This window comes from Mesocricetus auratus, unplaced genomic scaffold, assembly GCF_017639785.1.
Source record: "Mesocricetus auratus isolate SY011 unplaced genomic scaffold, BCM_Maur_2.0 Super-Scaffold_6723, whole genome shotgun sequence".
Taxonomy (NCBI): Eukaryota; Metazoa; Chordata; class Mammalia; order Rodentia; family Cricetidae; genus Mesocricetus; species Mesocricetus auratus.
The window spans coordinates 820965-834220 of NW_024429183.1; the positions used below are offsets into that span (position 1 = coordinate 820965).

The 13256-nt window shown below is 43.5% G+C and overlaps 1 protein-coding gene across 3 annotated transcripts in view; it reads right to left on the minus strand.

The window, feature by feature from the left end:
- Positions 1–12693, minus strand: part of Spg7 (SPG7 matrix AAA peptidase subunit, paraplegin) — a 44001-nt gene extending 31308 nt beyond the window's left edge. For 2 of the 3 annotated variants that reach the window (XM_021229020.2, XM_005073142.4), the window contains exons 1-3: positions 12478–12692; positions 9609–9711; positions 5383–5472 (exon numbers count right to left, since the gene is read on the minus strand). In XM_021229020.2, the coding sequence (XP_021084679.1) occupies positions 5383–5472; positions 9609–9711; positions 12478–12660 (376 nt within the window). In that variant the 5' untranslated portion in view covers positions 12661–12692. Of the gene's footprint in view, positions 1–5382; positions 5473–9608; positions 9712–12477 lie in introns of all 3 variants that reach the window. The other variant, XM_040735273.1, reaches the window with a different exon arrangement.
- Positions 12694–13256: the final 563 nt, after the last annotated feature.

The following is a 13256-nucleotide window of genomic DNA, read 5'->3' on the forward strand; positions in this document are numbered from 1 at the left end:
AACTGGACCCACATGGTGAACAGACAGAACTGATTTCTATAATTTGTTTCCCAATTTCCACAAGCACACTGTGTATACATGCCCCTTCTCCACAATACACAAATAAATAGATACAATAAAAATTAAAACATAGGGTTGTAGCATACTGGCTACTTTTCCAAAGGACACCATAACCAAATGGCAGCTCACAACCATGTGTAACTCCAGTTCTAGTTCCATATCTACTTCTGGCATGCATATGGTACACAGACATGCACAATAATTAAAAATATATATAATAGTAATACCTGGCTGTAATGCAAGTAATTAGGAGGTAGTGGCAGGAAAATTAAGAGTTCAAAGTCATCTTTAGTTACATAGCAAGTTTAAGGCTAGCCTGGGAATACATGACACTCTGTCTTTTTTTTCCCAATAATTTATTTATTTTTATTTTATGTGCATTGTGTTTTGCCTGCATATATGTCTGTGTGATGATGCCAGATCTCCTGGATCTATAGTTACAGACAATTGTGAACTGATATGTGGGTGCTGGGAATTGAAGTCAGGTTTCCTGGAAGAGCAGCCAGTGCTCTTAACTGTTGAGCCATGTCTCCAGGCCCTGACACTCTGTCTTAAAAATACCGAAATAGAAAAAAAAAAAAAGCAAAAACAAAAAAACCTGAGACACAATGTAGACCACCAGAGTAAGAGGTCTGGACCCTTTTCTCCGAAAAAGGAAAGCTGTGGATTCCTTCCAGGCTTCTGTGGTTTGATGAACCAAGACCCCCGGAAGCAGTGGCCCAAGTGATTCAACATCTAAAACAGCTAAGATGATACAACCTTACAAAAACAATGACTTAGCCAGGTTTCTGAGTTTTGTCATGAGCCCCATGGTATGGACAGCACCACCCTTATCAGCAGGCAGCAGTTTGGAATGAGCAACATCCTTTTTTTTTTTTTTTTTTTTTTGTGGTTTTTCAAGACAGGGTTTCTCTGTATTGTTTTGGAGGCTGTCCTGGAACTCTCTCTGTAGACCAGGCTGGCCTCGAACTCACAGAGATCCGCCTGCCTCTGCCTCCCTATTACTAAGATTAAAGGCGTGCACCACCAATGCCTGGCTTGTTTATCAATCTTTGTTTTCATTTGAATGGGGTTGCTTATAATTGGTTAATGATCACAACCAGTCTCTTTTTAAAGGAAAAAGGGGATTACGATATAGAAATGAGTACTTTGTATTGGTATGGATTTTCATTATTGAGACAAATTCAAGGTCAATTTTGTGATATGTATATTTCTCCTACTTTTTTTTTTTTTTTTGGTTTTCGAGACAGGGTTTCTCTGTGGTTTTGGAGGCTGTCCTGGAATTCACTTTGTAGACCAGGCTGGCCTCGAACTCACAGAGATCCGCCTGCCTCTGCCTCCCGAGTGCTGGGATTAAAGGCGTGCGCCACCAACGCCCGGCAGGATGCCCCAACATTACAGAGGAACTTTGGATGACTGTCCAGGTAGCAAGATGTCTCTGTCAATTCTAGTGTTTATGTATTATCCTTCTGTGGTCTTTGATGTGGAGTTGAAGACAGATAGTTATAATTATAGTTTTCCTTAGTTATGATAAAAGATAAGCTACATATGAGATAGGATAGATGATAAAATACTTTCTTTAAATCTTACTACATGCTAATGGACAAAATATTGTAATTATAGTTCTTACTTGATAACTGTTCTGTTATATATAATTTGACTATGTTAAAATTAAAACCTTTCTTTTTATTTAGACAGAAAAGAGGAGATGATGGGAGATGTCATTCTGTAAATCTGACTCTTATTGGTTGTTGAATAAAGCACTGTTGACCAATAGGGAAGCAAGATAGGTGGGAGTGGGAGTCAAGGAGGATTCTGGGAAAGAGAGGCAGAGTCAGACATGATGTAGACCGCCAGAGTAAGAGGTCCAGACCCTTTTCTCCAGTAAGAGAAATACTTAGATTAACAATTATGGGTTAAGTCAGAGTTAGCCAGTAAGAAACAAGCAAACAGCCAACAGCTTCATAACTAAAAAGAAAAAGAAAAAAGAAAAAAAACCAAAATAGTACACATCTTTAATCCCAGTTCTCTGGAGTGCTGATGCAGGGGGATCTCTACAAGTTTGAGGTCAGCCTGATCTACAAGATGAGTTCCAGAACAACCAGAAATACACAGTGAAACCCTGTCTTACACAACAATAATAAAAGATTAAAATATATATATACATATAAACTGCCAGGCATTGGTAGTGCATGCCTTTAATCCCAGCACTCGGGAGGCAGAGGTAGGTGGATCTCTGTGAGTTCGAGACTAGCCTGGTCTACAAGAGCTAGTTCCAGGACAGCCTCCAAAGCCACAGAGAAACACTGAATCGAAAAAAAAAATAAAAAAACAAGCCGGGCATTGGTGGCACATGCCTTTAATCCCAGCACTCGGGAGGCAGAGGCAGGCGGATCTCTGTGAGTTCGAGACCAGCCTGGACTACCAAGCGAGTTCCAGGACAGCCTCCAAAGCCACAGAGAAACCCTGTCTCAAAAAACCAAAAAAAGGGCTGGAGAGATGGCTCAGAGGTTAAGAGCACTGACTTCTCTTCCAAAGGTCCTGAGTTCAGTTCCCAGCAACCACATGGTGGCTCACAACCACCTGTAATGAGATCTGGTGCCCTCTTCTGGCCCAAAGACATACATGCAGGCAGAATACTGTATGCATCATAAATAAATAAATCTAAAAAAAGGAAAAACCAAAAAAAAAAAAAGAAAAAAAGAAAAAGAAGAAAAACAAAACTAAACTAAATAAATAAAAGCTGGGTATGGTTGCACATACCTGCAAGCCTAGCACTTAGGAGGTAGAAATAGAAGGCTCAGATGTTCAAGGTTATCCTCTGCTACATAATAGAGTTCAAAAAGTGCCTAGGACTGGCTGGAAAGATAGCCCAACTGTTTTTTTTGTTTTGTTTTGTTTTTGTTTTTGTTTTTTTACGAGACAGGGTTTCTCTGTATTGTTTTGGAGGCTGTCAGACTAGCCCGGCCTCAATCTCAGAGATCCGCCTGCCTCTGCCTCCTGAGTGCAGGGATCAAAGGCGTGCGCCACCACCCGGCTGATAGCCCAACTGTTAAGAGCATTGACTTGGTCAGAGAGATGAGTCAGTGGTTATCTTCGAGAGGTCCTGAGTTCAATTCCTTGCAACCACATGGTAGCCCACAATCATCAATAAAGAGATCTGGCCTGCAGGCAGATATGCACGACACTATATATATAATAAATAAATAAATATTTAAAAAAAAGAGCACTGACTACTCTTCCAGAGAGCCTGGGTTCAATTCCTAACACTCACTGGTGACGCACAACTGTCTAGAACTCCAGTCCTAGAGCAGTAGGCACACATGTGATGCATAGACACACATGTAGACAAAACATCCATACACAAAAATACCCTGAGCACATACAACCCTTGTCTTGTTAGGTGTGGGGGTGGGGCAAGCATGATGTTGTATAACTGTAATCCCAGAACTTGGGAGGCTGGGGCAAGAGAGTTGAATGTTCAAGTTCAGCCTGGGCTACAAAATTGAGACTATTCTCTCAATTTCAAAAAGTCAAAAAATGAATAAATATAATTCACATGCTACGCCTTAAGACTATATCATATTGTCTCTTACTTCTATTCCCATGATCCCGTCACAAGAGACAGTGAATGAACCCTGACCCTGGGATTGACTAGAAACTGGCATTCCATGCCCAGTGCTCAACTCCTTCCTCTAAGACTCTCCCAAGATGTCCAACCTTGCCTGTTCCTCATTGATCTGTGCCATGTTTATTTGTGTCTATAATCTCAAAACTTCAGATTTTTCTTAAATGCTTTTAATTATGTATATGTTTAAGTGTGGGTTGATATCTTTAAGTACAGTGTCTGCAGAGTCAAAAAATGGTAATAGATCCCCTGGAACTAGAATTTCAGATAATTTGTGCTAGGAATTGAACTCATATCCTCTGCAAGAGTAGTAAACACTTTTCAACCACTGAGCCATATCTCTAGCCCCCTAAAGATCTCTTCCCACATATATCTTGCATATCTTTGGGCTTAATAATGTACCAGCTCAAGTTCAAAGCAGTTTTGTTTTTCTGATATCACACTATCTTCAAAGTGCTTACAGCAATGAACCTCCCTCAAAGCTCACATATGATACATCCACCAGTCAGCAACATAAAGACTAATAGCAAATTTTGTTGCCAAAATTCTTCTGGGGGGATGGAGGCAATAAAGACAAAATGATGTTACTGAATTTCAAGGGAAGAGTCCCCAGGTTTTCAGGCTCAGAAATCCTTTCTGCTCTGAGCACCGTGTAGATAGTTCTAGACCCATACCATTCATTTTGACTACTGATGACCTGTAGAGAAACCTGGAAGGTAAGGACAAGTCTCATCTTGCAGAAACAATGGAGGCATTTTCCTTAGAAAACTGCCTGGCCGGGCATTGGTGGCACACGCCTTTAATCCCAGCACTCGGAGGCAGAGGCAGGTGGATCCCTATGAGTTCAAGGCCAGCCTTCAAGGCTCTAAAGCAACACTGAGAAACCCTGTCTAGGGGAGGGAAAAAAAGGAGAAGGAGGAGGAAGAAGAAGAAGAAGAAGGGGAAGAAGAAGAGAAAGAAGAAGGAGGAGGAGAAGAAAGAGAAGAAGTAGAAGCAGCAGCAGCTGCTGCTCTAAAAGTTCAGTTCAAACTTTAATTCCCTACATGCTTTGCACTCTTGAATGAGTCCTAATTCCAGCAAGGTGAAACCTAAGATATGAGGGCATTCTTAGTTTCCCCAAGTATGGCTGTAAACTGGAATAGGGCAGTATTAGCCCGTAAATGGTGGTGATTCTTCCACTGCAAACCTGTCCCACTCATTTGCCCTCTCCTCAATGATCTCCTGCTAGCTGACTTCACACACTCAGGAATGTGGGTTCACCACAGTTCCCACTCCCAGGATTTAGGATTTACTCTTTCTGTGCAGAAACACAGAAACTCTGTCCACCTTCAGACATTCCTGAATGTGACTGAGGGACATAGGTGTCCATAGAGGCATCTCTGACAGAACAAAGGACTCAGCAATCATAGAAGTAGGGCAGTTCACACAGGGACAGGCAACCAACTGTGTCTTTCTTTTTTTTTTTTTTTTTTTTGTTTTTTTTTTTTTACGAGACAGGTTTTGGAGGCTGTCGGTCCAGCCCGGCCTCGAACTCACAGTGATCCGCCTGCCTCTGCCTCCTGAGTGCTGGGATTAAAGGCGTGCACCACCACCGCCCGGCTCTGTGTCCTTCTTAATAGCCTCACCCTATTAAAAGGAGAGTACACAATGAGGCACAAGAGGGGCAGGCACTTCAAAACATTAAGCAGGTGTACCTTCATCATCTTCAGGGGCCTTGCCTTTGGGTTTATCATTGTCTTTATTCTTCTGCTTCATCCGTGAGGTATTAAAATAGTAAGTACTACCTATAATAAATAAGAAAAGAATTAAGTTTGCAGCTATAAGACACATACAAAAAAGCAGTATGTCCACAAATAACCACATCACAACAGAAACCATCTGGAACCTATGCCCTGAGAATTGCTGCATTGGAGGCATTACAGCATTTCCTTTTATGCATACTACTACAGTATCTGCTGGTGACAGAATAATGAACTACAGCCTGGCAGTGATGGCGCATGCCTTTAATCCCAGCACTGGGAAGGCAGAGGCAGGTGGATCTCTGTGAGTTCGAGGCCAGCCTGGTCTACAGGGTGAGTTCCAGGACAGGCTCCAAAGCTACACAGAGAAACCCTGCCTTGAAAAACCAAAATAATAATAATAATAATAAACTATTAATGTAGAAAGACAAATCATGCTATCTAAACAGGATAACTAGTGGCTGGAACATACTTCTATTGCAAGAGGATCCCAAGTGTGGCAGTTCACAACCACCTATAACTTCAGCTCCAGAGAAACCAACACCAACACCCTCTTCTGGTCTCTGTGGGCATCTGGACTCATGTACACACACACTGAAAACATTTTTTTCATTTCTAAAAAAGTAAAATGGAGTTGGAGAGAGCTCAGGAGTTAAGAGCACTGGCTGCTCTTGCAGAAGACCTGGGTTCAGTTCCCAGCACTCACAGCAGTTCACAATTATCCATGATTTCAGTTTCAGGGGATCCAGCACCCTCTTCTGACTGCTCAGGTAGCAGGCACACCTGTGGCACACACGAACATTCAGGCAAAACACTCATACACATAAAATAAACAAATCTAAAAATTATTTCTAAATAAAGCAACAAATTGGCTAGCCAGGTACAGTAGCTCATGCCTGTAATACTAGCACTCAGAAGGCAGAAGGATCACCTTGAATTCAGTGCCAACTGGGCTACAAAGTGTTGTACATCAGCCTGAACTATATGAGACTATCTACAAAAAATTAATTGGCTAATGTGAGAGAATACAGAATTAGAGGATATAGCTCAGCAGTACAACAAATGTTAGGTTTAATACCTAAATTCATACACAAAAAAAGTGTTACAGGCATAAGTTTGAAAATGACACAAGCTTAACTGATAAATGACTCAAATGGTTGGCACCTGTGGTAACAGCAGCAACCCCGCTGCCCATGCCAGGGACAGGCTGGCATAAGGCTGCACAGAAAAAGCTTGGTCTTCCTCAAAGTCTCAACAGATGGGGGAGACAATCACCACGACATTCATCTTTACATACATATGTAACCAGGTGTGTGGCACGCACCTGCAGCACTCAGGAGCCAGAGGCAGGCAGATCTGGGAGTTTCAGGCCAGCCTGGTCTACAAAGCCAGTTCCAGGAAAGCCAGGGATGTACAGAGAAACCCTATTTCAAAATAAATAAAAGAACAAGAAAAAATTAAAAAACAAGTATTTTTTATCTACATGAGTATTTTGCCTACCTGTTTCTATGTGCACCAGGTGCATGCCTGAGGAAACCAGGTGCCAGACCCTATGGAACTTAGAATACCAAGTTACAGATGGTTGTGAGCTGCCTCATGTGGATGTTGGGAACTGAACTCAAGTCCTCTGGAAGAGTGGTAGTTTCAACCTATGAGCCACAGCTCCAGCTCCAAATCTAACTTTATAAAAACATTAACAGACTGAAAAAGCAAAACTATCTTTATTTCCATTAGAACTCAACATTGAGTTTTTGGATGGCTGAGTATATTCATGAATATCTCAGAGTCACTGAACAAGGGAAAAAAATTCAAATGAAACTCAGAGCAGATGAGCCCAGTGCCAACACAGGTTGTTTCCTTCTAATTAGGATGCAAGCATTCCACTGTTCCCTATTCCAACTAGGCAAAAAAGGAATAAAATTATGGCATGATAGAATTTTAACTGAGCACTTGAGAGGCAGAGGTAGGATCTGAGTTTGACCACAATCTATTTTACAAAGTGAGTTCTAGGACAGTCATAGTTACAACAGAGAAACCCTGCCTCAAAAAATATAAATAAATAAAAAGAACAACAACAATATACAACTTCATGATTCATTTATTTATTTAGTTTTTGTTTGTTTTTTATTTTGTTTTGTTTTCTGAGACAGGGTTTCTCTGTGTAGCTTTGGAGCCTGTACTGGAACTCACCCTATAGACCAGGCTGGCCTTGAACTCACAGAGATCTATTTGCCTCTGCCTCCTGAATGCTGGGATTTAAGGTATATGCCACCACCACCTGGCACTTCATTTTTTAAAGATCCATTTTTATTTTATATGTGTGGGTGTTTTGCCTACATATCTGTGCACCATTTGTGCTGTGCTTAGTGAAAGCCAGAAGGGGTTGGATACTATAGAATAAGGATTACAGATGGCTGTTAGTTGCTCTGTGGGTTCTGGGAACCAAACCTAGGTCCTCTGAAAAAGTAGCTAATGTTCTTAACTACTGAGCCATCACAGTCCTGAGCCAGTCCTCGCCACTTGAATTTTTTAAATGAGGGTTAAGATGGCTCAGTAGGTGCCGGGTGGTGGTGGCGCACACCTTTAATTCAAGCACTGGGGAGGCAGAGGCAGGTGGATCTCTGTGAGTTTGAGGCCAGCCTGGTCGACTGAGAGAGTTCCAGGACAGCCTCCAAAGCTACAGAGAAACCTGTTCTCGAAAAACAAAACAAACAAAAAAAGATGGCTAATAGGTAAAGATATGTGCTGCTAAATTTGATTCCTAGGACCCACATGGTAGAAGGAGAGATCCACAGGGGTACCCCTGTACACACACACACACACACACACACACACACACACACACACACACACACACACACACACACACAGAGCTGCTAAACAAAACACTTAACATGAACAAAAATAAGTCTAAGCCTGGTAGTGCAGACCTGTAATCCCAACACTTGAAAGGTGAAGACAGGAGGATTATGAGTTCAAAGCCAGTTTGGATTATAAATTAATACCTTGTTTCAAAAAGACAAAAACAAAAGCAAAAACAAAAAAAAAACCCAACCAAAACAAAAAAAAACCCCAACAACAACAACAACAAAAAAACAGCAGGAGAGTAGTGGCATATTCCCACATTCTACCACTGGGAAGGTAAAGGCAGGATGATTGAGAAGTATTTAGACTCCCTATCTATAAACATCATTTCAGATAATCCAAAGACCAACAGGCTTACAACAGAAAGAACTAAAGCTTGGAATGAAAATATAGCTTAGTTGGAATATTTGCTTGCACGCTAAAAGTTCTGAGTCTAATCCCTATCATCATAGAAAACTAATGGCACATTATACCTATAATCTCAGCACTAAAGAGGTCAGAAGTTCAGGGTTTCTTTTTTTTTTCCTCTGTATTGTTTTGGAGGCTGTCCTGGAACTCGCTCTGTAGACCAGGCTGGCCTCGAACTCACAGAGATCCACCTGCCTCTGCCTCCCGAGTGCTGGGACTAAAGGCGTGCGCCACCAAGTTCAGGGTTTCTATGGTGGCTGTTCTTAGTTTTCTGGTCAATGTCAAACTAGCAACATTCTAATGGTCACTTGACATTTGCCAAGGACACTGCATTCTTTGAATCGATCACAGTATATGTATACAGTGTATGGATGAAATGGCAGATTTTGGGGCACACCTAGGCCAGGAGAATAGCTTACTTTTTTTTTCTTCCAGTTTTTTTTCCTGAGACAGGGTTTCTAACTGTGTGGTTTTGAAGCTTGTCCTAGAACTAGCTCTTGTAGACCAGGTTGGTCTCAAACTCACAGAAATCCACCTGCCTCTGCCTCCCGAGTGCTGGGATTAAAGGCGTGCACCACCGCTGCCCTGCCTAGTTGTGAGCCTACTGTTTAATGGCTGGGCCATCTCTCCAGCCCTAGAGTAAGTAGCCTTCTGCTCCTAGGCTACTCTACTCTCACTACAATAAGTACTGTGTTTTCAGGCAACCTGAACTCTTTTTTTTTTTCTTTTTCTTTTTTGGAGACAAGGTTTCATTAGCTAATTCTAGCTGGTCTCCAACCGGTAGACCCCTGTTTCAGTGCTGGGATTACATGCATACTAGACCATGCTCCTCTTCCATTACACTCTTATAGGACTACAGTAAAATCTGCGTCCATCACTTCAGGAACATGTAATGCATAGATACACACCTGAAAGCTGCCACAGTCTGATTGCATTTGGAACTATATGTTGTTTCAGTAACAATCCGCTAATACCTCCAAAGCTAGGGGTCAGTATTCGAAATAGCAAGTTCTGCAAAAAAGAAAAAGACTGAGGTAATACTAAGATCACACACCAAAAGCAACACAGGGGTGGGGATATGGATTAGTTGGTAGAGTCTTTGCCTAGCGTGCAGGAAACCATGAGTTTGATCTTCAGTACCCCACAAAACTAGATATAGTGGTAGATGCCTATAATTCCAGCACTGTGACACAGAGTCTGGCCTCAAACACAGAGACCCTCTTGCATCAGCCTCCCAAGTGCTGGGACTACAAGCCTATGCTACCATACCAATCCAGCGAGCTTGTTTTGATTTTGGTTTTGTTGTTTGGACCTGCCCTCATGTAGTTCAAGCTGGCCCCAAATTTACTATTTAGCTGAGAATGGCTTTGAAATCCTCATCTTCCACTTCTACCTCCCAAATATAGCATTACAGGCATGCTCTACAATTGGCTTAACCTTTTATGCTCTTTTCCCCCACAAGATGGGGTCTTACATGTAGCCCTGGCTGGCCTAGAATAGAATATGTAGATCAAGCTGGCCTTGAACACACAGATATCTACCTGCTTCTGCTTCTGAGTGCTGTGATGAAAGGTGTACACCACCATGATCCACCGACGTTTAAATGTTAAGATCAATAATTAAATTTAATGTTTTTCTGATTCACGGTACAGTGAAGGCTAAGACTTGGAACTTGTTACCAATGGAAAGACTATCTCCATCTTCTAGTAGTAACATTCCCACCAACACCACATGGGGTCACACTGGTGAGTATATTGTGAAGTTCACTCATTTCTTCACTACTATGGAGAAGGCTGGGGCTCACTGGACATGGGAAGCCCCTTGTACTGAACCATCTTTGTAATGGTTAACTACAACTTACTCAAGAGCATCAACAAGCTAGGTGGTGGTGGCACATGTCTTTACTCCTAGCACTTGGAAGGCAGAGCCAAGTGGATATCTGAGTTTGAGCCCAGCCAGGACTACAGATTGAGTTCCAGGACAGCCAGGGCTACATAGAGAAACCCTATCTCAAAAAAATAAACAAACAAAACCAAAAGGAGCATCAACAATGCCTCCTGCATCACCAACTTCCTAGTCCTGATGGCTAGGACCATTTGTCCACGTTGATGTCCTGAACAACTCAACCACAATCCATGCCATCTACATGCCCTCTCTGGAAAACCAGCAGGATAGCAATGGAGTATCCACTGGCACTGTCAAAACTGTAGATGAAGTCATCCCAGAGCTGAACAGGAAGGAAGCTTACGGGCATGGCCTCCTGAATGTCCATCCATTCCCAATGTCTGCTTTAGATCTGACCTACCACCTGAAAAAAGCTGGCAAACATATTGGCATCAAGAAGGTGGTGAAGCTGGTATCAGAGGGACCCCTACAGGGCATCCTAGGCTACACTGAGGATCCAGTTGTCTTCTGAGACCTTAACAGTGACACCCACTCTTCCACCGTCAATGTTGGGGCTGTCATTACACTCAACTCATTTACTGGTACAAACTCATATACTGGTACAGTGAATTTGACTACAGCAACAAGGTGGTGGATCTCACAGTCTACGTTGGGTTCAGGGAGTGAGAACCCTAGACCACCCATCCCAGCAAAAGCACAAAAGGAAAAGGGAGGCCCTCCAGTGTTGAGGAGTCAGGTGCCCCATTAACATGCTGAGACTCTCCCCCTTCTCAGAGTTTCCATCCTAGACCTGCCTCCAAAGGAGGGTCCTAGGGAGCTCTACTGTCAATTCCATCAATAAATGTCACCACATTCAGCAACAAAACAAAAACAAAAAAGAAACAACAACCAATAACTTTCAACCATAGACTGAGGAGGATCACATGACTTGTTTTAGTCTCCAAATCACAATCTTCCTGGCCTCAACCTCCCAGGAAACGCTGAAATTGCAGGTTTGCACCACCTTGTTCTGCTTTAAAAAACAAAGTTCAAGTGCATATTTACCTGTAATATTTATATTGCCCTGAAATGTGACCATTTGGAAGTTTTAAGATAATATCAAAACTTCAGCCGGGCGTTGGTGGCGCACGCTTTTAATCCCAGCACTCTGGAGGCAGAGGCAGGCAGATCTCTGTGAGTTCGAGGCCAGCCTGGTCTACAGAGGGAGTTCCAGGACGGCCTCCAAAAGCCACAGAGAAACCCTGTCTCGAAAAAAAAAAAAAAAAAAAAAAAAAAAAAACTTCACCTGGCTGAGATGAGGGGCCTGAATGAAGCACAGCCTTCCCACTAGGAACTCAAGGAATCCTATCAATAACAAACTACTCTGTAGCTACCTGGTTTTCGTTCATGCAAGAAGCTTCCTACTGCTCTAAGCAATTACTTTTCCGAAAGCGCTGAAATGCATCCTAATGGAATTGGTCCAGTTGAGCCAAATGTACCACTAACGTCAGACACTGGTGAAATCATTCTGGTATGGTGGCCCACACCTACAACCCCAGCGCTTCCGAAGGTGCGGGGAAAAGTTCATGAATTCAAGAGTTGCTTTGACTACACACTGAGTCCCAGGCTATATGAAATTCTGCCTCAAAAACAAAAAGAAAAGGAAAGAAACAGGTAAATAGGACTCAATGTTAAACCGCCAAGGACTGAGGTACATCACAAACACACTAGGGCTAGAAAAATCAATGCCTCACGCCCCGGGGAGCCTACATCTGCCCTCCTCCCGCACCACGCAGCCGGGTAGGCCTAGCCAAAGAGGAAGGTGCAAGGCGCACATCCGGTCCGCAGAGACCCGCGACAGCCGCCGCCACCGCTAGGTTCGGATCGGGTTACCTGCGGCGCTTGGCCTCCAGCCGCAGCGAGGCCAACCGGAGTCCCACGGACCATGTATGGCCGCCTGCTCCAAGACCCAGACGAGAAGCCTGGGTGCCTGATCGAGAGCAGGTCCCATAAGCGCCTGGGCCCAGGCTCCGGGATTTGGCGGAGTGCGCGCAATAGGATTAATGCGGCCGCCATGGTGCCGAGAGCGGCGCCTGCGCAGTGGAGCTCCGACGAGCCCCAACGGTCAGGTCTTGGAGGAGGCCACCTCCAGCGCTTGCGCCGTGGCAAAACTTGTGAACTCCAGCGCCTGCGCTGTCAGAACCTTCTGGTCTCCGCAAGGTTAGCTGCTAAATCTACAGTGTCAGCAGGGAGCGCAACATGTACGCTAGCAACCTGGAGCCTGCGGGTTCTGGAGGAGACGAGCTACTGGTATTTTTCTCTTCTCTGTTTTATTTACAGTTCAAGCTGCTGTTTCCAGTGCTTGTCAAGTGAATACAGGATTCGCTTTTCACGTCGTCTCTCTTGGGTGTGTTATTTGGTTCCTGTTGGCCACTTTCTGTCCATATTTATATTTGAAATACAATATTCACTGTGCAACACAGTCTGGCCTCAAATTCCACATCCCCTCAGGCTCAGTCTCCTGGGTGCTGGCCTGACAAGCGTGAGCCACTAGATCCAGTTTTTCTAAACACCAGAGGTCCTGAGGTCCACGGTGTGTGAGGCCATAGTGCAGCGGTAGGAAAACTGTGCTCCCCATCTTAAGGAAGAAGAGGCGCTCTTAAAGTCAAAAG